We start from the raw sequence: 27,837 nt of genomic DNA, 5'->3' as shown, positions 1-27,837 counted from the left end.
GTGATTTGAACCCACGGATTACAGTAATTTCACTCAAACCACCAACTTTCAACTTCCAGGTTTGCGTACATTTCATATTTACGCAAATCTGATCATATGCAACGTTCTGTCTGCGCAAAAGTGATGTTTCCAAACTTGATTGTTGCGTGTTGGACAAGGATGACTTCGGCAGCGATTCTGCCACAGTTATGCTCATGGAGGTAGACATGGTTCTGCTCCCAACAGCATATCTGTGGAAGCTCTAGGTTGTTGTTGCTCCTCTTCACGACTGTATGTTTTGGTTTTAGTGATCAGCGCTGAGCGCGTGTGTCGAAATATTGTAGGAATTTTGACAGAATTGAAAAATGGCAGAGGCTATGAGGCAAACGGTGGGAGATATGTTAAAGGGCGTTGACAGGTAAGCAATTTTTTTATTGATGTAATTTTAATGATTTATAAATTTCCTTTACAGAATCTTTGTTTGCTTTCGATATAGACCATATTGAATGCAAAGCTTGGAATCTGTGTGTTCGATAGCATATTTTAGTGCATTGTGTTGGGAGTGCGAGGATATTCGTTTCTTTACCTGTGTTGTGTGTTCTAAGTCATGTAGATATGAGTGCACGTAAAATTAGCCGCACTATTCCAGTAGTCACGTTTTTTTTCTTAACACAAACAATTGCTTAAAACTTCGTATGTGCTGAAGCTGCTCAACACACCCACCTACCAAATCCAGAATATTTAGTCATCTGTGAACGGGATTTTTTCCGACACTCTTCACAGAGACAGGATGTTGATATTGTACGATGAATGTTGAAGGTGGTTTGTGCATGAAACCACTACCATCATCAAACTGTTTTGTAAACTCCCTTCACCTTCTGTCCTCTGTTCGCCGTCCTATTTGGGGAAACTGGTTTTTAACAGACAGTGTGTGTGTGTGTGTGTGTGTGTCAGACATGTTACATATAGTAACTTCTTTTCAGGTACAACCCAGAAAATCTTCCTACTCTGGAGAGATACGTAGAAATTCAGTCTCGTGAAAATGCCTACGACCTGGAGGCGAATCTGGCAGTCTTGAAATTGTATCAGCTGAATCCATTTATGTACAATCCAGATATCACTTGCCAAATTCTATTGAAGGCACTAACTAATTTCCCTCATACAGATTTTATCCTTTGCAAGTGCCTCCTCAATAGTAAACAGGTAAGTTGTGTGGTTAGTGAGACTTAAGTTACATATTTTCAGAAAGCACACACACACATGCACAAAACAGTTTGTCAGAGTTAAAGGAAGATATATAGTTCTACATACATACAATGGCCAGTGCATCTTTGTGATTTTACATGGCATTTATAGAAGAATCTCTTACATACGGATTTTGTATACTTGCATCTAGGAACTCCATCACACTAACAATAGCAGAGACCATGTGGCATCTTAAATTTTGTTTTACTGTCAAGTACTTTTAAATTCTGCATGGAAGTTTGTTATAAAATGTACATCTGGATAAATATTTCAGAATCCTTGTCACGTAGGCTAATTGTATTTGTATACATGCGGTAGTTACCTTTGCACCTAGTGCTGTAATTGTGTAAATTTTTTGTCCAGCAAAGCTGTGCAGTTTATTTTTAAGAACATAATTGTTTCACATAGGCGTATGTACAGAGCAGGCACTGTCAATGTTCGGAATTCTCTAACTTAATTTCTGTAGAACAGCCTCAGTGGTAGGTTTCCAGTACGCACGCACTCGTAAGGAGGGGGGCAGGAATGAACTGTGTGAGTGGAATACTAATTCTCTGACCTATTCCTTTGGTCAGCTGGACAATATAAATGATCCTGGTAGTAATGTGTACACTACACCACTATTTTCACCACTCCTGATATGGGGAAGGCATGAAATGCTACATTGGGTTTGCTAAGTGATAAATGCTGGCGAGAGTTTCAGTGGCAACTGAGCATCACTAATATTGCTGAAAATTGTGTACTTTGGGCATCCACAGTTGTAGTGTATCATAATGGTAAATGATGCTTCAGCTGAATTATAAATATTTTCTTATGAACTAACTAATTTCATGGTGTTACAGCCACATATTCAGTGAGGTATCTGTATATAAAAAATTAAAGTAAAACATGTAAAGATCTTGTTTCAGTTAAAATGTAGTTGAATTGTAGACAAAACTATATAAGAAAATTATATTCTCACATTTATTTCATAACTTTAAGCGATAGCCAGTGACAACTCAACATTCTTTGTCCAGTTGTATTAAAAATGTTCATCTGTCAAGAGGCCAGTAGTCAAGTTAATGTACAGCAGAATGCAGGAAACATTGCAGTGAAGAAAATCAAAGGTATAATATTGTCGTTATGACGTGAGACACACAGACTGCCAAGGCTGCAACTGAGCTGAATCGGGGACTGTGCCGATTGGTGTTAGTAACTTGCTTCCACTATGGACAGCAGTTTTGTTAGTTTAAATGTAACTGAATAGCTTAAATATCACTTTGTATCAGTGTCAAGTGCTCCACAAATCCATATGCAGACCTCAAAATGTGCTGTGCACCTGTGTTCCTATAGAGAACACACTGATAGATATTCACACAGACTTTATCGCATACGTCTACCATAAGCAACTGTATGACAACAGTAAAACTAATTACACCAGTTACTCATTGTGGATTAATGAACACATGACTCCCTGATGAAAAACACATGAATAATTGCTTCTAAAAGGAAAAGATGGTATTAATAACAACAACATTAAACAGCATAGTGAGGTATTGTGATTGGGCTGCTGGCTATGGAATTAATTTTGAGCTATGTTCTTGTCTTGCATATAAGTGTAACACAACTCTCATTATGTAAAAGTGAGTTGTCTGCCTCCATTGCTATCAAATATTTCATGCAAATCGTAGACTTTTTGTGGGGCGTCACTCAATAACAGTAAGGAGCATTTTATATTTACTCTCCAAAACAATATTCACTTAAACATACTAGAGGCACAGAAAGCACATTAGGAATGTAATTATACATTGCTCAATTGCCAGCTTGTAGCTACTAACATGGTATGTTATTTTAAATGAGTGGTTTTACTGATGTGACAAGCCCTGGATTCAAGCGCCCTTAATTTTTCTACATGACTAACAAACCGTTGCTGATATGTCCTGTGGAAACAATTTTTATCAAATGAATTGCTAATGTAAAGTTTGTTTGTCCTTCTGAAGAGGATGGGTTTAAACAAGTTGAAACTGTGGTCAAGATTATGTGAAAACCACAATTTTTTGCAACTAGTTGCTTGTCTTTTATTCCTGCAGAGGTGTCGGCTGGAGATGGTACCACAATCCAAGTAGTCTGGATTTTGTGTCAAACCTATTCACTATGCTCTGTCCAATATCATCTCTAACATCAGTCAGCTTGTAATTAACTTTCTCAACAATTTTAACAATTTCTGTAAAGGCAACCTGGTACTCTTAATTCCACAATGCTGCTGAGAAGGAAGCCAAAGTTAATGTGGATACGTGCCAGAACATTGCTGATTTTATAAGTCAGTGAAAGCATTTTCTGTTATTATAATGAAACTGAACATTCTTTTGGAAATAAATTAATCATAGGTTTCATGGCTGGAAAATCTTCATTATAAAAATAAACATCTTCAGTCCATTTATACCACCTCATTAGGGCAGGCTCATGCGGCAGTGCTATGTTCAGCAGCAGTTCTCTGTAGAGCAACACAATTCTGAACTTCCCTGATGTATGAAATTATTTTATTTACTTTTGGGTAGGTGCTGTGTAGTTCTTTGGTGATATGTTGTAGTGCATGGATAGAAAGATGAAGTGGATTACATGTAGATGCAATACGCACAGGGCACTTGCCGCCTTCAAAATGTAGGCTGCAACATCCGAATACATGATGAGAACTTTTCTTATTTGAATTCCCTCAGTCACAGTGCTTTAAAACTGCCATTCTCAAAAGAGGTACTGTTGAATGATTTGTGAGGAAATCAGTAACAGCTTGTGAGGGTTGTTCTGTCAAGTATGCCAACCGTTCGATTGCCAGTGAAACATCCTCATACATCTGTCATTTCATTATCTGCTATCCTTATGATGGCTATTTAATAGCATTGCACATTTTTGAGTGTGTCCTGTTTGGAAAAATAATTTTTTCTCAATGCTGACTCATCAGGAGTCTGTTGCCCATAGTATTTTTATAGGAACACATGATGTTCAGCTCTGGAAGTATGTATTGTGGGATTTTTGCCGCAACCATAGCGGATCACATATCATGAAAAAAGTCATTTGTGAAGTTTGGAGTATTTTTGCATTTGACTCAATAACATTTACTTCTTGGATACTTGCGCTGCTTTGTTCTTTTTGTGTTCATCACTAAGTCGAATTTGCTGAAGTTTGGGGGTATCCCATAAGTAATGAAAGAACCATTCATCATAACCCTAGATCTTAATTTAGATGTTAATTTTGATGCATCAGAATGCATTGTGAAGAGAAACAATCGAGAATTCTTAAGAATTGACAAGGAAATAACAATGGCACTCGAAGTGAAAGGGGGAAAGGTACCAGAGCCTACTGGAATTCATTCTGAATTCCACATTTTAAAAAAAGGCTAGCAGAGTTCTTTGTTGATACTGTGATGATAGTTAAAATCCCAAACGCACTGAACAATCTAACCTCATCGCTAGCCAGAGCCAGGAAAACCAAGCAAAAAGCTGAAAAAGCTACTGCCCAATAGCCCCTTTAAGCTCAATATACATGCTTTTTGGAAGAGTTGTCTACAAAATAATCTTGTCTATAATACATGAGAAAATTGCAAATGAACAAGCTGGTTTTGACCCAGAAAGATGCTGTACATGCCAGATAATGTCACTCATGACCTACATACAAGCAGGCTTTCAAAAGAATTTAAAAATGTCAACTGAATATAGATATCTCAGCAGCTTATGTCATAGTATGGAGACATGGTATTCTTTTGAAGAAACTGAAACATCTTAACATATTATCTGGCAATAATGGGAACATATTTTCGGAGATGGAGACTGATGACAAACCCCCACTAAGACAGTCAGTTTGCTTTCATTTGTGCAAAATACTAGTGAATAGACAGCTCCAGGTCTATTTTGGAGACAGACTTTTTCACCACATTCAGCACCGAAAATATCTAGTGGTTACATTGGACCAGGCACTGTCTTAGCTGTGTGGAACAACCTGGGGCTCTGCTGCTGAAACTCTGTGCACTGAAGCATTTGGACTAGTCTACTCTGCTCTGGAAAATAGTGCATACATGCTCAGATGCCCCCTCCCACTCACCACCCATCCACACACATAGACACAAACTCTTTGCTTACAACTGAACAACACAGAGAATTGTCATTTGTGTACGAAGATCAACCTTCATCAAATGGCTGTCCATATTGAGCCACATTCTGTCCCATGGACTTCAACAGGGAGCTTCTTCACTCTGTGAGTTTTAACACGTATAAAGCAACCTGCAACTACCTATCCATCAAGATGCAGTTTTCCTTGGAAGGAACTGGCTGAGAGAAATCTACATCAATAAAGTAAACCATCCATGTAAACAGCCATGGAACAGCATGTCTCAGCTCAACTATAGACTCATGGGAATGAGACTGGACAGTGGCTTACCCTTCACATTGCTAGAACTTGCCCTGTATGGGGAAGAAACCCCCCTGCCTTTTACCATTCGCAAAGCACATGGACAATATTTAACAGGATATGCACCAATCCTGACAGAAGCATGGCCCCTCTTCATAGATTAGGTAAGGCTCTATCTCCAAAATGCAGTTGTGGAGCAGCCAGGCAAACAGTTCATCACATAGTTAGAGCATATCCCAACAGGGGCTATTGTAATACTTTCAACGATTTCCTGATGGCACTGAATGACAATCAATTATATCAAAAATTGAGATACCTGTTTGTAAATTGTATGTTTTGTTTGTATGATATTTAATATTGTGCCCAGTTTAGCTTTTCAGCAATCGGAATGAACCACACACTGATTATGAAAACATTTTGCACATACTGAATTTGATTCGCATAAAACAGTGAATGTTTTTTTGAAGTGTCATATGTTGTAGACAATCTAGGGAGGTGCAGTTAGCAGGGAAGTCATGGTCTGAGTATAAGGGAGACTTTGGATAGTCCTGAAGAATCACACTGTTGGCACTAATGGTCGCAGATGCTCTTCATCCCAGCTTGAAACAGCACTGGGTCTGAAATTGCCCAGTGAGCTGGTTTACAATGTTGCCCATAGGAGTGACGTGTGGTTGATGAGTGGGCAAAGAAATATTGTGTTTGTGTAGTGAATCCCAGCTGCTAGACATGCTGCTGAGTTTGGATATTGTGTGAAGCTGACATCAACTGCAATTTTCAGTCTGTGATGCAGGAAATGTGGTAAACTCATCATTTTGTTCATGAAGATGATGCAGTTAAAGCTGGAAATTTAGGGAGATTTGAGCAAGTTGTGGTTATTGATGAGATCTGATTCTTTGTAGAGTATTTGTCTTTTCAAAATGCAGTGTCCTCCAGGAGTGGTAATTACTGGTGTAAGATATCAGCAACAATATAAAATACTGACTCATTGTGTGTTGAACATTATTCTAACTGACGATAGACCTCTGGTGTCTGAAAAGTACAAGCAAGTGAAGTATTTAGTGTGACTGATTTCTGAGGGACTTGAAAAGTCAGTACAGAGGCAACAACATTTAAAATTATGTATCACATTGGGTGTGAGGAGGAGACTGAGTGTGTTTGCTCCAGTTTTATAGAGCTTTTGTTCAGTTCCAGCTCAGTTATGGATGTATGTTGTATGAGCCTGCTAGACACGAATCTGCTAGACCTGTTATCGCGAGAGCATTAGGTTGGCCAGAGGTGCATTCAGATCGAGACCCATTTCCAGCTTCAAAGCTGGCAAGCCACCACTACCCAATCAGATAGCACTACTCTCGATGTGACAGTTGTACAAAATGTATTTTGTACCCCAGAAACATGCATACCATAATGTTGTTCGATCATGCATGGAGCAATTTTTCAGCAATGAGGCGATTTGGGATTTCAGCAGAGGGGTACCTTTTAGATATAGGTGTGGTGAATGTTAACTTTTCACACCACTAATGGAGTACATCACCACCTTGGCTTCTTTGTTTTACAATGAAGTTTTGGATGAGCACCACAGTTTTAAGATTGATTGTATATACAGATAACTCAGAACAGTGACAATTCCTTGGTTGCCTTATATTTTCCCCAATTCTCTCTTCAGAATCAGTCTACTAGGTATGTTTACCATCTATCATACTCAGCAGTACATAATTCTGAAGGCACTGGAACACATGCGACACGAACAAGAGGCCAAGTTTCTTACCTTATCAGTGGTTTACAGACCCTTAGTTGAGTTAGTTACATGTTCTGTATGTCATTTGAATGATTATTTTATTGAGATGATGTGGGATGAGCTAGTTTACAGGATATATTTACGAGATTAGTGTTAACATTAAAGAACACTTTTTTTAAAGTCTCATTCATGCAACTACACTTCAAAAGTAATTGTTTTTTATTATTTTATTTATCTATTTTTTTAAATGTGCTACATATTTTTAAACAAATTTGTCAGTGGAATAGAAAGAGTTCTCCAGGAGAAATGGTTTTAAGTTAGATTTAAGACTTGTTTTGCTATCTGCCTGTTGAAATCTTTTTCTGAGCCACTGACAGGTAATAAAGGTAATTTTTTCCCCTCTAGTGGTGTAGGTATGGATGTCATCATTGTTCTCAAATAGTGATGGTTATTTATAGCAAATTTTGTTAGCATAAAGGGTGTTTGGAAATTCCCATTACAAACTTCTAGGACATGTAGGGGGAGTGAGTAGATAATCTGAATTGGAACCATTTCCGTGCTGCAGCTGTTTGAAAACAAGTTTGCTAGGTAGGTAGGTGGGTGTGCAACAGGGTAGTCATGGTGGGGGCATGCTTACATCAGATCGGCTGACATCATTTGATATCTATCCTGTCTCTCTGACCTGCTTCAAGCCTCATTCAACTGTCTGTGAGTGTTAGAGCAATATAACTGAGTACACATTTACAGAGCACAAAGACATGGTGAAACTCATGGTACTCAAAGAGCTGCTCATCACCTTTGTCAAGATCATTATCCACAACATCTGACTCCATTGCATACCCTTTTCACCACTATTATGAAATGGGTTTGTGAAAGGACACCTTCGAGCCAACAACAGGTGTGACTGTGGTGTTCCAAGGAGATGTCACTGTAAACAGCAGTATTTGTGAAAATGTATCAAGTTTACTTTTTGTTCTTTGGTTATTAATGAGAGGAATTGTAAAACAAGTGATGTGCTGTGTCTCGCCTAATCAATTTCTTGTAAAAGTGGTCACATTACCAACATGTTTTCAAATAGTTTTAGCACGGAAACTGTAAATTTCCAGGCATCGGTTCCTATCCAAAATATTATGTATTCACTCAACTATACAAGTGTCTAGAAATTCGTAACAGGAATTTCTGAACACCCTGTATATTTGTTTTGTGATGTCACAGTTAAAATACCTAGCTCCTTGAAGAGGTACCTCCATTGCATATCTGGGTGAACACCACATATTGTTCTTACTGTTCCCTTTTGTTCAATCAATACTTTCTTCCTAAGTGATGGGCTACTCAAAAAATTATTCCATAAGGCATTACTTGCCCCCCTTCTAACAGCCGTGTACAGCAAGTCTGTAGAGGAACGGAAGTGGTCGCATTACCAACATGTTTTCAAATAGTTTTAGCACGGAAACTGTAAATTTCCAGGCATCGGTTCCTATCCAAAATATTATGTATTCACTCAACTATACAAGTGTCTAGAAATTCGTAACAGGAATTTCTGAACACCCTGTATGTTTGTATTGTGATGTCACAGTTAAAATACCTAGCTCCTTGAAGAGGTACCTCCATTGCATATCTGGGTGAACACCACATATTGTTCTTACTGTTCCCTTTTGTTCAATCAATACTTTCTTCCTAAGTGATGGGCTACTCAAAAAATTATTCCATAAGGCATTACTTGCCCCCCTTCTAACAGCCGTGTACAGCAAGTCTGTAGAGGAACGGAAGGTTCCAAATGATTGGAAAAGAGCACAGGTAGTCCCAGTTTTCAAGAAGGGTCGCCGAGCAGATACGCAAAACTATAGACCTATATCTCTGACATCAATCTGTTGTAGAATTTTAGAACATGTTTTTTGCTCGCGTATCATGTCATTTCTGGAAATCCAGAATCTACTCTGTATGAATTAACATGGATTCCGGAAACAGCGATAGTGTGAGACCCAACTTGCTTTATTTGTTCATGAGACCCAGAAAATATTAGATACAGGCTCCCAGGTAGATGCTATTTTCCTTGACGTCTGGAAGACGTTCGATACAGTTTCGCACTGTCGCCTGATAGACAAAGTAAGAGCCTACGGAATATCAGACCAGCCGTGTGGCTGGATTGAAGAGTTTTTAGCAAACAGAGCACAGCATGTTGTTCTCAATGGAGAGACGTCTACATATTAAAGTAACCTCTGGCATGCCACAGGGGAGCGTTATGGGACCATTGCTTTTCACAATATATATAAATGACCTAGTAGATAGTGTCAGAAGTTCCATGCGGCTTTTCGCGGATGATGCTGTAGTATACAGAGAAGTTGCAGCATTAGAAAATTGCAGCGAAATGCAGGAAGATCTGCAGCGGATAGGCGCTTGGTGCAGGGAGTGGCAACTGACCCTTAACATAGACAAATGTAATGTATTGTGAATACATAGAGAGAAGGATCCTTTATTGTATGATTATATGATAGCGGAACAAACACTGGTAGCAGTTACTTCTTTAAAATATCAGGGAGTATGCGTGTGGAACGATTTGAAGTGGAATGATCATATAAAATTAATTGTTGGTAAGGCAGGTGCCAGGTTGAGATTCATTGGGAGAGTCCTTAGAAAATGTAGTCCATCAACAAAGGAGGTGGCTTACAAAACATTCGTTCGACCTATACTTTAGTATTGCTCATCAGTGTGGGATCCGTACCAGGTCGGGTTGACAGATGAGATAGAGAAGATCCAAAGAAGAGTGGCGCGTTTCGTCACAGGGTTATTTGGTAAGCATGATAGCGTTACGGAGATGTTAGCAAACTCAAGTGGCAGACTCTGCAAGAGAGGCGCTCTGCATCGCGGTGTAGCTTGCTGTCCAGGTTTCGAGAGGGTGCATTTCTGGATGAGGTATCGAGTATATTGCTTCCCCCTACTTATACCTCCCGAGGAGATCACGAATGTAAAGTTAGATAGATTCGAGCGCCCACGGAGGCTTTCCGGCGGTAATTCTTCCTGCGAACCACACGCGACTGGAACAGGAAAGGGAGGTAATGACAGTGGCACGTAAAGTGCCCTACCCCACACACCGTTGGGTGGCTTGCGGAGTATAAATGTAGATGTAGACTGAGTGGGAAAATACAAAATATGTCAGGAGGTTAACTTGTTTGTTTCAAAGATTAGAAATTATACAAAGAGCAAAAATAGCTGAACTTAATTGTTTGAGAAGCACCAAAATTTAGGGAGAGTCTACTTTCTGAGAACCACTTTATAATTCTTTGAAAAATATCATTACAAATAATTATTTGGAAAAATATCATTCTTCCATTGCTTTCTCTCTAGTGGGATTTATCGCAACACTAGTATTGTCTGCAAAAACTACCAATTCTACTTGTTGAATATTAAGTAGGTTATTCACACGTATGAGAAATAGAACTGACCCCAAACTGAACCCTGTGTGACTCCCTTTGTGATCTCTCCTCAGTCTCTAAAATTTTTTACCCCTTCAGTATTTGAATTCTTCAGCATGACTTTTTGTATTCTGTTTGTTAAGTTTGATTTGAACCAGATGTGCACAAAACTGTCAGTTCCTTAAAAGTTAAAGTTTTCTAATAGAATGACGTGATCTATGCAATCATACACCTTGGAAAGATCACTAAAATACCAACTGGCAATATTTTAATATTTAAGGCTTTTTCAATCGAGCAAATCTTCCGGGACCCAAACTGTGATATGCTAAGTAAATTGTTTGTACTCAGGTGTGCGACTACTCTTGTGTACATTACTTTTCTGAATATTTTGGAAAATGATCTCAGTAAGGTTATTGGACGATAAGTCTTTAAGTCTGTCTTGACATCTGTCAAGAGATTTAACAGTTGAAAATCTTACCTGTACGGAAAAATTCCCTGTGCCAGTGATACATTACCGTACATCACTAAGGACATCACTTAATAAGCTGGAAAAACTTTCCAGAATTATGTTTGAAATTCTATCAACACCACATGAGCTTCTGTTTTTTTTAGAAATTTTATATTTCTATTAATGTCAGCAACAGATGCTGGTGCTACTTCTAGTTGGTCAAAGTTATGTGGAATGACTTTTTAATATATTCTCTTGCCTCTATGACTGAACCATTTAATCCTATTTTTGCTACTACATTTATTAAGTGATTCACAACTTGTGATGTATCAGTGACAACATTGTCATTTAGTTGAATTGTTATGAATCTTGTACACTGCCTGGCTGTCCGTCCCCTGTTTAACAATATCCCATAAAGTTTTAATCTTCTTATATCTTAACATTTTTTCTATCATGAGGTGCATACTTCTGGACGTTTTAATGATTTTCCTTAAACTATTACAATTTTTATGGATATTCTGAATAAGTTCTTAGGAAAGCAACTATTAAACATTGACACAAATTTACCATGGAATAAATTGAATTTGACATAGCATCTCCTTCTATACATACCTCATCCCATACCACCACTTTTAACTTAACATTAAAACATTGAATCCTGTTCTCTTTAATAAGCCTCAATACTTTTGTATGAAACTGCCTCAGAGCTGTTATGTGCCGTATTATTTCCATTAATTGTGCATCATGATCAGATGAGCCATTAACAATTGGGTACACATTAATTGTGCAGCCTGAGCACTGTCTGTCCAACTATCTTGCTGCACTTGATTTGGAAAACTGGCTATTGAAATTAGATTGAAACACCCAAATAATGATTATAGTTCATTTTTCCTGTCTGTATCTTTTAAGAAATCTACATTTAATCTCCACAAATTATTAACTGTTTCTTCTTGTCTGACAAATATCTCAACAATCCATCTAGATTTCTCATAAATAGCTGACAGTTTTTGAGAGGGTGTCTGTAGACTGCTATAATTAACAAAAACAGTATTCTGGCAGTAACAACTGATAATCTCATGCTGTTAGGTTCTGAGCAACAGAAAAACTAATTATTTGAACATTTTTTTCTTTGTGTCTAAATATGTTGCAAATTATCCGTTTTCCATGTTAACACTACACGAAAATGATGCTAGTCTATAATCCCTGATATTTAACATCTCGATCTCTGTAGTTATGTAGTGTTCAGAGAGGCACAAAATATCCATCACTTCAGAATTTCACACACCTTATAGACATACAAGAAGCTCATCTATCTTATTGTTCAATGCCCTTAATATTCTGATGAAACAAATTATTTTTATGGAAACTGTGTTGCATATATTGTGGTCATGTCTGCTTTAATTTCTTTCAATGCTGTCTCTCTGTAGCCTGACTTGACCTAAAAGTGTGTCCATTTGACTCTAGGAATCACAGGAATTTTGTCTTGTGTGCTTGTGGCACCCTTATACTTTCTGCAAGATGCTCACCTGATCAAGCCTTTCCCCTTCTGTTCACTTGTATGCCATGATTTATGTATCCTCATCTGCATGATGCTTGTTACTTGGTGTATTCTACACCTAACTTTCCCTGTAGCAATTGGCCTACCACTCTCCCGTGATTGCTACCTAGCAGCAGGCATCTTTCCTTCCTATATGACTTTTCTCCTGACCTGGCTTTAAAGTTATTCCTAAGAGTCTGCTTCTTTTCACTTAGCTCAGAAATTGGTTGAGGCTCTTCTCCTACTTCGGGTTATTAGCCAAACTTATTGCTAATAGGTATTTTAAATGTGATTTCTGAGGTTCTCTCCTTTTGCTTATTACTTGTCACCGTCTCTACAAGCTCCCCCTTCAACCTCTGTAATTCAAAATATGCCTTTCGAATCCTGCCTGAAGGGCACAAATTGTTCTTCCATGTTCTAAGATTTTCTCATCTTGACTATATAATCTGAAACCCTATGGAAGAGCCTCATCTGACACCTAATTTGCTTCCCAAATGCATTCAGCCCAGTGAAACACCAACACTTAATCCTGACATTTTTCTTCAACATTAAGTAACCTACGATGACATCCACATTTGTCACACTTGCAGCTACTCTGGCAGTAAACAAAAAAGGACTACAACACACTTGAACTGTAGCAAAGTAATAATTAGTAAACACTTATCTTTCACTGAGTTGTGCAAATGACTTCCAGGTATCAGGTGGACATAGAATAACACAACTGATGTTTGCTGAATGAAAGCTTTAGCTAGCAGAACACATGAAATGATCAAAACTAAAAAGTATGATATGTTCTTGCAACAATCTTAAACTGATGCTATCAGGAAATTATGTAAAGCACTGTAATGAAGCCCAAACACCACGTAACAATTCGATGGCAAGGAGATGTTAACAATAGCTTGTAAACATTCCATTGATATTCACTGAATGTAAGTTTTAAATCGCGGAAGACACGGAATGGATGAAAACTCGAAAAAGTACGATATTTATAACAACAGTATTAAACAGCCGCTATCAAAAAATTGTGGAAAGCACTGCAGTGTATGCTTAACAATGTGTAGTGCTCTGCAACTGCTGGTGTGTATGCTTGAGTGTGACTGTCCACCATGTCTGCCAACTGCTAATCCTTCACCAAATGTACCCAGCAGAAAAAGTCATGCATGATATACAAGATACTCTACTTCCACTGTAACAACATTGGAAGGTGGTGGTACTGTGCTGAGTTGCTGAGCATGAGGACATGGAGGGAAATGAGTAAGCTGATAAAACAATAAAGGAGAGATGTAGGGTGACAGAGCTGAACAGTATGCCATGCCCTTTGACTGTGAACTTACTATTGAGGTAGAACATTACCCATCAGTGGGAGGAAGAGTGGCTGGAAGTGAGGGATACCATTCTGCAGACTGTGAAATCCGTTAACACGTCTGTGGCTTTCCTCCTTTTCACACAGGTGGAATGAAGTTCTCACTCATCTCTGTATAGGACATAGCCCTTTTACACACGGGTTTTTTGCCTTGTTTGTGATGCTCATAAATATTATAGCACATCATGTTTTAACAGAGTGCATATTGTATTATGGTGATAGGGCAATAGTACATTTAAGTGAGGATCTGCCCACCATTTTGGTAGACGACAAATGTGGAAATGTGGTACATGTTTTAAAATTTTATGAATTGTCTAGGTTCTACCCTAAACTCTTAGCTTAGAGCTATCAGTGTGTTGTAGCACTGGCTTGTCTGTTATTCTTCTAGGGATCAGCCCATCACAATTTCTTTCATTCAGTCTTTTCTCTTTTAATTGGTTGTTGTAGAATTGACCATTGCATTGACGTGTGTGTGTGGGGGGGAGGGGGGGGGGGGGGGAATCTCGACTTTTTAAGCAAGTAGTTTGTCCTGATTTGTCTCAAAACTTTTATTTCAACTACACTCATCTTGAAAATCTTTGTAAGGGTGCTAAAGATCCTAATGTCATGCATTCAGCAACATATATCATTATTAGAATTGTCCTTTGAAAAGGACATTCTCAGTATCCTATCCCATTCTTCTCAGATCAGAGGTTGTGATCCCTTTTAAATTCATCAATGACAAGATATTCAAGCTTAATCTCACTTCTTTCCTGAGCAATACAGGATACATACAATGCATGATCTAGCCCATTCTGCTGCCATGCCAGCTAGGTTAGAAAGAATAGTGCTTGAGGACGCTCTTCAGAAGTTGCTCCTAGTGCTCTTAAAGTTTGATTAGTTCCCTAACAATCATCAATCTATTGTACTATGTGGATGTTTGGAACATCATATGGTGGTGACTTGTCTGTGTTATTGGGAACATCTTTTGTTTGTGTGTGACAACAAGAGGGACTAGTGTGAAACAATATTTCAAGGTGACATTCAACATCTTTGTAATTGTGTGTAGCTCATTGCATTGGAAAGTGTATATATATATGATATTGAAAGTGGTATCATTGACCAAATTCCCTTATACACAATGAAGGAAGATCCAAGAAGGAAGCTTGACTGGTAAGCATTTATTTTCTGTGTGTCTGCCTGCTGTGTAATTTCTCATCCGAATAATGTTTTAATTATTGTTTCAACCCTTAATTTACCTTCCAAAGGTAAAATTTCAATTTCTTCAAATACACTCATTTAAAAGTACAAAATCTATGCTTGTCATTTGGAACAGGAATTTCTTGCCTCAATGAGAAGAGAGGGGAGGTTTGAAAGAAGGCAGTTCACACAATGCCCAAATGGGCATTTTACTTTTTTAAATACCATGTTTGTTGGCAGTACTTGAAATTTTGTCTCCTAAATGTCATTCCTTCATGGGCATTATGTCTTGTTGTAATATTACAGTTTTCTCAAGTTAATTTTTGCTTTGATACAATTGTCGATTAATTTTAATAACACAATTATACAACATAAGCCTATATGGGGATTTGTTTTTGATTTTCCACTAGTGTATTAGTAGGTGCAGTAATGGATTTTGTATGCTGCAGTGGGTGTGAAGTATGCTCACTGTTCTGATGCTAACTGTACATTTTCCCACATTACATTGTTGTGCATTCATGTACACTTTTATTTTGCTGTCCTTCAAATAATGTAGCATAAAAATATTTCAGCTTATGCAGAGTCCACTGAGTGAGATAATGCGTCTAGCAGATATACTGGAATGCTGTGACTTTCAGCGCTTCTGGCATCAAGTTTTGAATGAGCCAGAAATTACATCTAGAATTACAGGGTTTAATGACTCCATAAGAAAATTTGTTTGCCATGTTGTTGGAATTACATTTCAAACAATTGACAAGAAAATGCTTTCTCAACTTCTTGGTGGTGTTGATGGTAAGTGAAAGCATTATTTTTTCCTTTGGTTAAGTTTTGTTAAATCAATACATTTATTTGCATGGCCATCTTCTGTAGCAGCTGTTAAAATCGGTTATTATTGGTTTTCCGTCTTGAGTTTACTGCAGTTCAGTTTAAAGAGAATCTCACAACATGTGTTTCACTTTTATTCATAGAGCATCAAGCATGATTATACTGAAAATTGGATACATATGTTTGTACATCTTTGGTTGTTTTAGATTAAAAACAATGTTTCGTTTATAACATTGGAGTGCACGTTATTTATGGTGTTTCTTTACATATTCTCCAAATCATTGCTTCTTCCCTCCTTGTTAGCAGTGGCTGTTGTCGAAAGGAATATAAATAACCCAAATGCAGCACAAGAAATACTGCAGAATGGCAAAAATTGACAAAGCATACGTGGGCCGAAGTATTTCGATAACAACCACTGCTAACAAGGAGGGAAGAAGCAGTACCTGTGAGTTCAGGTTGGCACCATTCTCAGTCCCAGGAGAATGGCATTCCATGGGGCTCCATATTAAGTGTCCTTATTCACATCCCTATTAATGCACTTGTGGCCTCTGCCAGACCATCAGTCACCCCTGCTTTATATGTGGATAAAGTCTATATATGGGCTAGCTCCCTCTCAGTAGCATCTGTGGAATGACAGCTCCAGGGTGTTACCCATTGTGCTTCCACGTGGACACCTACCACCCCCCACCTCCGCTTTCTCTGTCGCACATCCGTGGGCAGATTTTCAGCTTTACATCAAATACCTATTTGCTCAGGCATGGGCCAACTCTTGGGAGGCTAGCCCTGTGTATAATAAACTTCGCATAATCGAGGAGACTCCCATCATATGGCGTTCTTCCCTCTGCTTCTCCCGATAGGAATTTACCATCGTCTGCCATGTTCATATTGGCCATACTAGTTTGGCCCATGGTTTTTTACCCCACAGTGAGCCAACCTCCCTTTGTAGTTGCAGGCCCCTGCTCGTGGTGATCTGTATTTTGCTATACTACTCCTGCCTTTTTGTCCTTTGCACTAAATAAGCGCTCCCACCTTTCTTGTCCTGGATGTTTGCAGATGACCCTTGCATGGTTATGTCTGTCCTCTGGTTTCTTCGTGAAAGTGATTTGTCATCCCAGCTTTAAGTCCTTGAATTTGCCTCTGGAATTAGTGTCCCTCAATTAGCATGAGCTTTGCCTCCACAGCAGCTGGGTTGTCCCTCCCCTTTTTTTGTTGCGTTTTGTGCCATTTTGTTTCCTCTTCTTGTGTCATCTTCCTCTAATGTTGAACCCCTTGTGTCATGATCATGTTATGGTATGGGGATCAGGAAGCGTCGGTGGCGGTGCTGGTGCGCATAGCATTTCATGGGCGCCCCTGCTCTCACCATTTGCTTAACCCCTCCTGTTCTTTCCTTTTTCTGCTGCCCCGACATCCATTTTACCTCCATGTTTACCCATTTTCCTTTCCCCATAACTGAGTTGTTTCTGCCACCTTAGATCATGCGGAATGATGACCTCACTGTTTGGTCCCCCATCCCATCCAATTAACCAACCAACCAACAGATTTCAGTTGGCAAGAGCTGACGGTAGGGTTAGAATGTAGTGCAGAACACACGAAGCCTTGGACCTAAGTTGTCAACAAGGCATTGTGCAAGCTGGTGGTGGCTCCATAATAGTGTGAGGTGTGTTTGCTTGGAATGACTGGGACCTCAGTTCCAATTGAATTGATCGTTGACCGGAAGCAATTATGTTAGACTACTTCGAGACCATTTGCAGGCGTTTATGGAGTTTGTTCCCAAACAACGATGTAATTTTTAAGAATGGCAGAATTCCATGTCACTGGGTGATAGTGTACTATGTCACTAGGCTACAGCTGTTCACTATTGGTTTGAAGAACATTCTGGACATTTCGAACAAATGATTTGGCGACCCAGATTACCAAGCATGAATTCTATCAAATATTTATGGGACATAATCGAGAGTTCAGTTCGTGCACGAAATCCTACACCAGCAACACATTCACAATTATAGACAGCTATAGAGGCAGCATGACTCAATATTTCTACAGCAGACTTCAAACGTGTTTGAGTACATGCCACATAAAGTTGCTGCACTATGGGTAAAGGTCTTGACACTATATAAGGAGGTATCCCATGAGTTAGGTCACCTCAGTGTAAAATCAGCTTTTACGTTCTACTCTGGAACAAACCACAAAGGAAATTAAAATATAGCTTTTGCTATAAACAGGATGATTAAAAAAGGATACAGATATTGATGGAATCACGTGTTATCATGCAATCATTCAGATGAGATGATGGCAAACCTTTAAAAAGAATTACAGAAGCTGATAAAAGATAGTACATTTCAGTGCAAGATGCGAAAAGGGAATTTTAATGTGAACGTAGGACAAAAACTAGATAACAGCACTCCAGTGGGGAAATTTAACTTTCATATCAGGACTGACAAAGGTCATGCATTAGTAGAATTCGCCAATAGCAGCAATGTTTGTTCTTCATGCATTCTCCTAGACTAGGCAAGTACGAAAATGGAACTAAAGGCTGACTGATTGTATTTTATCAAACAGTGATGAAACTGTACCTGTCACAATCCTAAACCACTTCAGAATATCAGTTGGTGATAGACTGTTGATGTGTGTATAAAAAAAAGATAGATTGCATCAGATTCATCAAGTAGTAAGAAATATGCGTTGACTGTTTATTTAAGAATGGGAAGGTAAAGCAGATTAAATTAAGTAACAGTTACTAGCATCATAGAAAATTAAGCTTATGTAGACATAAACCAAAGGGCTGCTGCGTTACAGATTTATTAAAATAGCAAAGTGTGTCAATGCTAGAACGACAGCAAAAGAAAATTTTTAAGAAGCAAGGTAATTGTAAGAGTCTCAATCAAACAATAATGCAGATTTGCCAGAATTTCTGAATTAAACTAAATGTATTCCGGACAATGAGGTATACAAGGAACATATAGCAAGAAAACAATTGATGATAATACGAGGGCAGTTCAATAAGTAATGCAACACTTTTTTTTTTCTGAAACGGGTTGTTTTATTCAGGATTCAAATACACCAGGTTATTCCCCAATCTTTTAGCTACATAACACTATTTTTCAACGTAATCTCCATTCAATGCTACGGCCTTATGCCACCTTGAAATGAGGGCCTGTATGCCTGCACGGTACCATTCCACTGGTCGATGTCGGAGCCAACGTCGTACTGCATCAATAACTTCATCATCCGAGTAGTGCGTCCCACGGATTGCGTCCTTCATTGGGCCAAACATATGGAAATCCGACGGTGCGAGATCGGGGCTGTAGGGTGCATGAGGAAGAACAGTCCACTGAAGTTTTTGTGAGCTCCTCTCGGGTGCGAAGACTTGTGTGAGGTCTTGCGTTGTCATGAAGAAGGAGAAGTTCGTTCTGATTTTTGTGCCTACGAACACGCTGAAGTCGTTTCTTCAATTTCTGAAGAGTAGCACAATACACTTCAGAGTTGATCGTTTGACCATGAGGAAGGACATCGAACAGAATAACCCCTTCAGCGTCCCAGAAGACTGTAACCATGGCTTGACCGGCTGAGGGTATGGCTTTAAACTTTTTCTTGGTAGGGGAGTGGGTGTGGCGCCACTCCATTGATTGCCGTTTTGTTTCAGGTTCGAAGTGATGAACCCATGTTTCATCGCCTGTAACAATCTTTGACAAGAAATTGTCACCCTCAGCCACATGACGAGCAAGCAATTCCACACAGATGGTTCTCCTTTGCTCTTTATGGTGTTCGGTTAGACAACGAGGGACCCAGCGGGAACAAACATTTGAATATCCCAACTGGTGAACAATTGTGACAGCACTACAAACAGAGATGTCAAGTTGAGCACTGAGTTGTTTGATGGTGATCCGTCGATCATCTCGAACGAGTGTGTTCGCACGCTCCGCCATTGCAGGAGTCACAGCTGTGCACGTCCGGCCCGCACGCGGGAGATCAGACAGTCTTGCTTGACCTTGCGGCGATGATGACACACGCTTTGCCCAACGACTCACCGTGCTTTTGTCCACTGCCAGATCACCGTAGACATTCTGCAAGCGCCTATGAATATCTGAGATGCCCTGGTTTTCCGCCAAAAGAAACTCGATCACTGCCCGTTGTTTGCTACGCACATCCGTTACAGACGCCATTTTAACAGCTCCGTACAGCGCTCCCACCTGTCGGAAGTCAATGAAACTATACGAGACGAAGTGGGAATGTTTGAAAATATTCCACAAGAAATTTCCGGTTTTTTCAACCAAAATAAGCCGAGAAAAAAAATGTGTTGCATTACTTATTGAACTGCCCTCGTAGTATCAAGAAGACAAAACAGGAATATAACACTGAGTAAATGACACATTTCATCAGTTAATATGTGATAGATGACACAGTAACTAACAACAGAGGGGAAAATCCAGCATTCAGAGACTTGCGTACATGTTAAGAGAATCTAAGAGGTGAATTAGAAACATAGTTGATAATGAAAGTAATGACATTAAAGATGTAAGACCAGACAAAGTGTGTAAAACATTGAGTTGTGATGAAAAGGAAGTGTCTGGAAATGGTTATTCAGCCAAAACAGTAACCTGGGGCATAGTAATACACAAGAAAACTGGAAAATTGTTGAAAAAAAAAAATGGGCCATTGCTGCTACTAGGAAGCATTAATTCAACATCTAATAGTGTACTGAAAAGTATATGCTTCTGTCACACTTCATCATGATAGGTGAAAGAGAAGTTAGGGAAGGAGATCACATGTATTATATTCAGTAGTCCTAAAAGAAGTTTGCAGATCTCTTAACAGAGAAAATTATTTGTGGAACATTCTTCAGCCACCCTCATTTTTATTATTTGGTTTCATTCGCTTTTAGTGTAGATAAAGCAAGATAGTAAAAATAGCCTGGAGTACTTTCAATAAGTGAAATGTTTTCAAAGTTAAATATAATTTGTATGAAAAGGAAAACTTGCAGTCACTGTGTTCAATTTTAACTTATAGTAGTGAAACATGGTTTTTAAATATGAAAACCATAGCAAATGGAGCAGTGGACAGGAATTGTTCTTCTTCCATACCTTATTTCTTCTGTCTCTTGGGATCAGCCCTCTAGTCTTTTTATGCCATTTTGAACATATTTTCATGATTTCAGGGTGCAATCTCGTCGTTTTCAGGTTGTTCTTTGGGGTCCTAATCCATGTCTTTGGTGAGTGTCAGAATCTCTTTTTGTTTCCTTTGTATCAAGTACTGTTCTTGCCATGTGGTTAGGTTCACAATGCTTGACTTGCCCATACCAAAGTAGACATTTTTTATGAAGCTTTTCTACTTTATTTATTACCTTAAATGAGCCTTGGATGTCGTTTCTTTCTTGCTGTCTTTTACAGTCACTCTTCGAGGCCAGTGTAGCATCCTTGTCTCTGTAGCCAGGAGCTTCCATAATTTGATTTGCACATTGTCCAGCATTTTGATAGAGATGGTTGTATCATTCATTTGTATATATTTCTTTTGATCACAGAAGTGGAAGATATAATTATGACTAATGAAAATTAGAGGTGGATGAGACATGTAGCCATGCAGATGGGTGGTAGATCGACCATACGTTCCATAAGATAAGAATAGAGAATGATGGTCTATTGGCTAATTGATGGGTGACATTAGAAAGCAGGGAGAAGCAACTTGGATACATCTGAATAATTAAAGACCATTAATGCATATCACAACCTAAAAGAGTCATTTTATCCAGCAGTGGATTTCAAATGACAGTCACATGCTCTTCACAATGTTAATTGAATACAGTTAAAACCCTCAGGGGAACAGTACTCTGGAGTGGAATGAAAGGATTTTTAAGTGGCTTCTTCACTTTATGGGTTCAACATTCTAATAGTTTTTACAAATTTACCAGGTACCTACAGTCCTGATAATTAGATCTCTGTAGTTGTTTAGTGATGATTATCTCTTGAAAGTAGCATTTCAGCAATTTGTTGTTGATAGTGATTCTGTTTTAATGTCTTGTGGTTTAATAAAAATAAAAAAGACTGTAAAATGTATGATGTGTTAATTCACTTGTGAATTTAGCATAGTATTGAGTCAGCTGCCATTCATTGAGTCAGCTGCCATTCTGAACAAAATTTTTATCTAAAAATTTTCCTACATTAAAATTTATTTTTTATAGTGGCAGTTCTCATACAGAACTATGACCAGAAGGTATGCCAGACTTTTGGTTCTGATTAAATCCTTTGATGGTGACACACAATTTTATTTGCAGTGAAGTTGTTTGCCTGATCTTGTAAAGCACATAGTTATTTAAGTAACTATGTCAATGTGAACAAGAGGTGTTAAATAGGAATACTGTAGAGAGAGATACTTCAGTCTCATTTTTAAATGTTAGATGAATGCTTTAAGGGTAGATGTTGCTGTTGAAATGAATTTCATTTGTAATTGAAGAACCTACTGTCCGTGTTGAGTCCGACTTTGTTGCAGGAAATTGTCAGATGCAGCTCATATGTATTCAAGAACAGTAGATAAACATTCTGTAGTTTGTGTGAATGTATTGGCATCAGAAGGTAGAATTCTAGCACTTACAGTAAATGTATTGAAAGTTGAAAAGTGTATCTATGTCTACACAATTATTCTGTTTTTCACAATAAAGTGCCTGGCAGAGCTTTGGGGCTGTAGGTTCCCTCCAGAGGAATACTTCTATTGTTTGTGTTATGGCTTAGTAAATCTACTATTTACACATCACTAATTTCTGAACTTTTCGAAGCCGGGGTCATCTGTTTCTGGTGGGGGTATCTCACTGTTTAACATCAACAGTGCCCAGACACTACTCATCAGTCGATTGTATGAGAGTGGAGAGTCATCATTTGAGATTTGTAAGGAGCACTTGCTTGCAGCCATTGTTACATGTGGATTATCTGAAGAATTTGTTAAAGAGTTTGAAAGGATAAATGTAATTCACGATGTAGTTTATTTGTGGTAAGGAGCACAGAATTATTTATGGAATTAGTAGATGATGTAGCATCAGGATTGTCGATCAGTAATTTCAGTTGGCAGAACATATTGCTGTTTAAAAATAAATGAAAGGTTTCAGCGAAAAGTGGTAACCTGATAAAATTAATGTGAAAAGGTGATGCAGCAATGGCTATTTCAACTTGAAAGTGAAATAAATTCAACTGTTAATATGTGTGTGTGTGTATGAACCTAGGCATTGTTAGGCTGTGTTAAGTGTATAAAGGACAATAAAATGAAGTGTTATTATTTGTACTTCTGTTATTTCAAAGTGACATTTTTTTCCAGTTGAGAAACTTTGATATTGTTAAGTAAAGGATATATGTTCTCATGTTAAGCAACATTATCAGTTTGTCAGTATCAAACCATGTTCTCTCTGTAAAGCTTCCATACTAGAGTTTGAGAGCTGCCAAACTATTAAAAGAAATATGTTGGGAGCTTCCACACTCCCTCATTCTCACATTAGGTGGATCTCCCTCTCATCCTAGAGTCTTAGTAACTTGCCCTTTCTTCATAACTCTTCCAAGAACTATTCTTCTTTCCTCCCCAACAAAGGAACTATCTGTACGGAAGCTAGGTGAAGATTTTTTTTTTCCCTACTATATTGCCAGCCATAGAATTTCACCTCCTGGAGGAAAGTGGGGACCAACCATACTGTTTAGCTGTAATTTTACAGTTTTCTTAAATGAATTTGCCTTCCAATATTTTTTACGCATTGTTATAACCAGTACCTTTAAATGTTTTCAGAGACAACATTGATGCAATGGGTTAAGAAATATGGCTGGAAAGAAGAAGATAAAGACACAATTTTCATAGCCAATCAAGATGAAAACATTAAAACCAAAAATATCACTGAGAAGATTGATTTTGAGAATGCTGCTGCCATAATGGCTGCATCTAGATAGTGTAATATATTATAATTTGTTTTTGTATGTTTCAAATATATTTGTCTCTAATTTTGCTCTGTATTGATCTAATTATAGAAATTTAAAGAAAGCCTTTTAAGAGTTTAGCCCACATTCCTTCATTTACTGATCTTGAAAGTGGTAGTTATGTGCTGTTATTTTAAGTAAACCAAATCACATTTTACAGCAAGGTTTAAAAATTGTTCTAGGGCAGTTGTAGATACAAAGGAAAGTAAATCACCAGAATCTGCCAAATGTTTGTAGTATTTAGCAAATAAAAGTGTCTCATCAACAGGTGCCTCCAGGTAAGTTTTGCTCCAAACTTTACAAGTCTCAACTGGTCTACTGATGTATCTGCAGTACTCTCTATGTAAATGAACTCGAGTCATAAACTTTCTATGCATTATCATGGAGCCACATCACTGCAGTTAGCATTCTGTATTAGGTTTGCATCCATCTGTAGTAGAATCACTTTAATAACCCGCACCATTTGCAGTTTGAAAATATGCCGAAGCAGTGCTTGTCTTTCCAAAATAGAAGTAATGAATATCATCAAGGATGCAATTGAGATCAAGTTGGGTGAAAACTTGGTCATCAAAGGTGCCAGCCACCATAGCAAGGTTTGGGATTCTGCCATATATTAACTGTATACAAAGACATATTTATACTTTCGTAATAAAAAAAATATGCAGTGTATATGTTGCTGCCCACCAAAGATCTTCAGAAAACATGCTGTTTTTTGTATCTTAAAGTGCTGGGAAGCTCTACACTGATGTATAAAACCTTTACCATTCAAAGGATAGATAAGTCTTTACAGCTCTGAGGGAAAGTATTTTGTCACTTAACACAGAAAAAAATGTACTTTTACCTGGAGGATAGACACTTTATCCTGGGAAGAAGTATACTTTTAACTGGGAAACCAAGAATTTTTTTTTCTTGTCTGTGTACACATGCTTTAATACATTAAATTTATTACTTTTAAAGGGACTGTTTCCTGAAAGTGGTAGTAATAATTGCCTTGCAGTTATATTTGTGGTTAGTTAAACTGCTAATGTTCCTGGATGAATAACATTTCTAATTGTTTCACTAATGACCATGAATAATGATGCAGGTGGTGTGATTAATTCATACAAATAAATACAAATCTTAATCATACAAGTAAGGCAAGTACAAATTCTAAATAATACAACAAATGAAACGAAGGTAAACGTTGTACCATTAAATGATTTTGGTCCTAATTGGGTTTTGAATTCATTATGTAAGGTTAGAAACAAACAGTGGAGAATCCTGGATGGAATGTAGCAATATTATGAAAAGGAAAGTTGCTACTCATAATAGAGTGGAGATGCTGAGTCGCAGATAAGTGCAACAAAAAGATTGTCTCAAATAATCTCTTAGCCAGTATGGCCTTCGTTTCTTGGGGGGCGGGGACCACACACACACACACACACACACACACACACTCACTCTCTCTCTCTCTCTCTCTCTCTCTCTCTCTCTCTTCAGTCTCTGGTAACTGAAGCCACACTGCGAGTAACAGCAACAGTGTGTGATGAGTGGCAACTGGGTGGGGGTAAGGAGGAGGCTGGGGTGGGGAGGGGTAGGGATAGCTGAAGACTGAGGACAGGGTAGAGATCGGGGGGAGTGGTTGCGGAAAAGGAGAAAAGTGAAAAGACTGGATGTGATTTAAAAGATACCAACCATTTCCTCCACAGTTCCTGTCCCTTCACCCCTCTGTGCCCTGCTCATCACTATTGATGTCACCTCTCTTTACACTAACATCCCTAATGCCCTGGCCTTACCACTATTGAATACTACTTTTCCCAATGGTCAACAGATTCCAAACCAACAATCTCCTTCCTAGTTGCCATGATGAACTATATCCTTACCCACAATTACTTCTCATTTCTGGTTCAGATTAACTCATGACATCTTTGCTATCTGGATTGAGGATGAGGACACCCTATCCACATTCCTCCAGAACCTCAATAGCTTTTCCGCCATTTGCTTCACCTTCTCCTATTCAACCCAACAAGCCACCTTCCTAGATGTTGACCTTCACCTCAAAGATGGCTACATCAGTACCTCTGTCCATATCAAACCTACTAACCACAGGCAATACCTCCACTTTGACGGCTGCCACCCATCCATACAGGCCACCCATGGCAGTCGCATCTGCAGTGACAAGCAGTCCCTTCCAAAATATACTGAGGGTCTCACAGAAGCCTCCACAGACTGTAATTATCCTGCCAGCCTTGTACAAAAACAAATCTCCTGTGTCTTATCTTTCCAGTCTCCCACCACCCAAAGTCTCACAGTCCGGCCACAGAGGAGCATTCCCCTCGTAACTCAGTGCCACCCAGGACTGGAGCAGCTGAATTAAATTCTCCGCCAGGGTTTTGACTACCAATCGTTGTGTCCTGAAATGAGAAATGTCCTGCCCCCTATCCTTCCCACCCTTCCCACAGTGGTATTCCGCCGTCCACCGAACCTACACAATATATTCGTCTATCCCTACACAGCCCCTGCTCCCAACCCCTTACCTTATGTCTCGTATCCCTGTAATAGACCTAGATGCAAGATCTGTCCCATACGTCCTCCCACCACCACCTACTCCAGTCTGGTCACAAACATCACCTATCCCATTAAAGGCAGGGCTACCTGTGAAACCGTTAATGTGATCTACAAGCCCAGCTGTAACCACTGTGCTGCATTCTATGGTGGGCATGACAACCAACAAGCTGTCTGTCAGTATGAATGGCCACCAACAAACAAACAAGTGGACTATCCTATTTCTGAGCATGCTGCCAAACATGACAACCATCATTTCAATGACTGCTTCGCAGCCTGTGCCATATGGATCCTTCCCATCAACACCAGCTTTTCCGAATTGTGCAGTTGGGAACTTTCCCTGCAATATATCCTAAATTCCCATAACGCTCCTGGTCTCAACCTTCATTAGTCATTGTCCTCACCCATCCAGCCCTTTCCCTGTTCCTGTTCCCATTCCAGCACCACACAACCCTCATTCCAACATTGTGCCCAGTTTTCTTACTTCTCTCCTTTTCCGCAACCCCTTTCCCTCACCTCTCTCCTGCCCATGGTCTAACCTCCCGATTGTACATAGCTGCCTACCCTCTCTCCACTTCGTCCCTGCATGCTCCCCAGCAGCACTTCACTGTTCCCTACCCCTACTCTGCTAACCCTCCCCCTCCCCACCCCAGCCTCCTCCTTACCCCCACCCAGTTGCCACTCCCATCATGCACTGGTGCCACTGCTTGCAGTGTCGCTTCAGTTGCCAGAGACTGCAGTCGTGCGTGCGTGTATTTTCTTATGAAGGCCATACTGTTGAAAGCTTATTTGTGACAGTCTTTTTGTTGTGCCTATTTGCGATTCAGCATCTCTGCTATATGGTGAGTAGCAACTTTCCTTTTTGTAGTATTGTTATGTAACAGTGTTAGCAGAATAGTTAGGGATTTATAATAGTTCTAACAATGTTTTAGTTAAGTGTAATCATCAACATCTATACACTGCATTGTTTCAGCCCCTTCTGATTGGTGCCGTAATCATGGGTATATAAGCGGAAAATCTTCCCAGCCCCTGCACACAGTAATTTTACTCCTGATGATGGCATAGGTAGCCATCGAAAGCTCGAGAATTTTATTCAAATTGACGCAGTTTGAAAACCGAGAAGATTTTATTTGATTATTCATTTCGCCAATTTTTTATTAGAAACAAAAACAAAAAATGAAATGTGTTTGTTGTGTAATAGACAAAATTTCCTTTCCATGTATTTATGAGAACATCTCTGAAATTGTGA

At 38.9% G+C, this 27,837-nt stretch overlaps 1 protein-coding gene across 4 annotated transcripts; it reads left to right on the top strand.

Annotated features, from left to right (window-relative positions):
• The first annotated feature begins 239 nt into the window (after positions 1-239).
• LOC126194786 (eukaryotic translation initiation factor 3 subunit K) lies at positions 240-27,837 on the top strand. Of its 4 annotated transcripts, none has more exons than XR_007538505.1 (6): positions 240-397; positions 963-1,182; positions 15,849-16,068; positions 23,860-24,018; positions 24,232-24,322; positions 27,562-27,837. XR_007538505.1 is itself a non-coding variant. In XM_049933088.1 (5 exons), exons 1-4 carry the CDS (start codon positions 345-347, stop codon positions 24,015-24,017), a joined length of 651 nt encoding a protein of 216 aa, XP_049789045.1. In that variant the 5' UTR covers positions 241-344; the 3' UTR covers position 24,018; positions 27,562-27,832. The 4 variants fall into 4 exon arrangements, 2 of the variants coding, with proteins under 2 accessions (XP_049789046.1, XP_049789045.1); XR_007538504.1 differs by having other exon boundaries at positions 24,227-24,322; XM_049933088.1 differs by lacking the exon at positions 24,232-24,322 and having other exon boundaries at positions 241-397; positions 27,562-27,832.

Source organism: Schistocerca nitens, chromosome 7 (genome assembly GCF_023898315.1).
Source record: "Schistocerca nitens isolate TAMUIC-IGC-003100 chromosome 7, iqSchNite1.1, whole genome shotgun sequence".
Taxonomy (NCBI): Eukaryota; Metazoa; Arthropoda; class Insecta; order Orthoptera; family Acrididae; genus Schistocerca; species Schistocerca nitens.
Note: the sequence above shows the minus strand (reverse complement) of the source record. Positions and strands in the feature narration are given on the sequence as shown.

What these genes read in the sequence shown, in the direction of transcription:
- LOC126194786 (XM_049933088.1), top strand. Translation starts at nt 345, where the DNA reads ATGGCAGAGGCTATGAGGCAAACGGTGGGAGATATGTTAAAGGGCGTT. An exon ending in GCCTCCTCAATAGTAAACAG is followed by an intron (nt 1,183 to 15,848) that starts GTAAGTTGTGTG and finishes AAAATATTTCAG; the next exon opens with CTTATGCAGAGTCCACTGAG. An exon ending in ACTTCTTGGTGGTGTTGATG is followed by an intron (nt 16,069 to 23,859) that starts GTAAGTGAAAGC and finishes AAATGTTTTCAG; the next exon opens with AGACAACATTGATGCAATGG.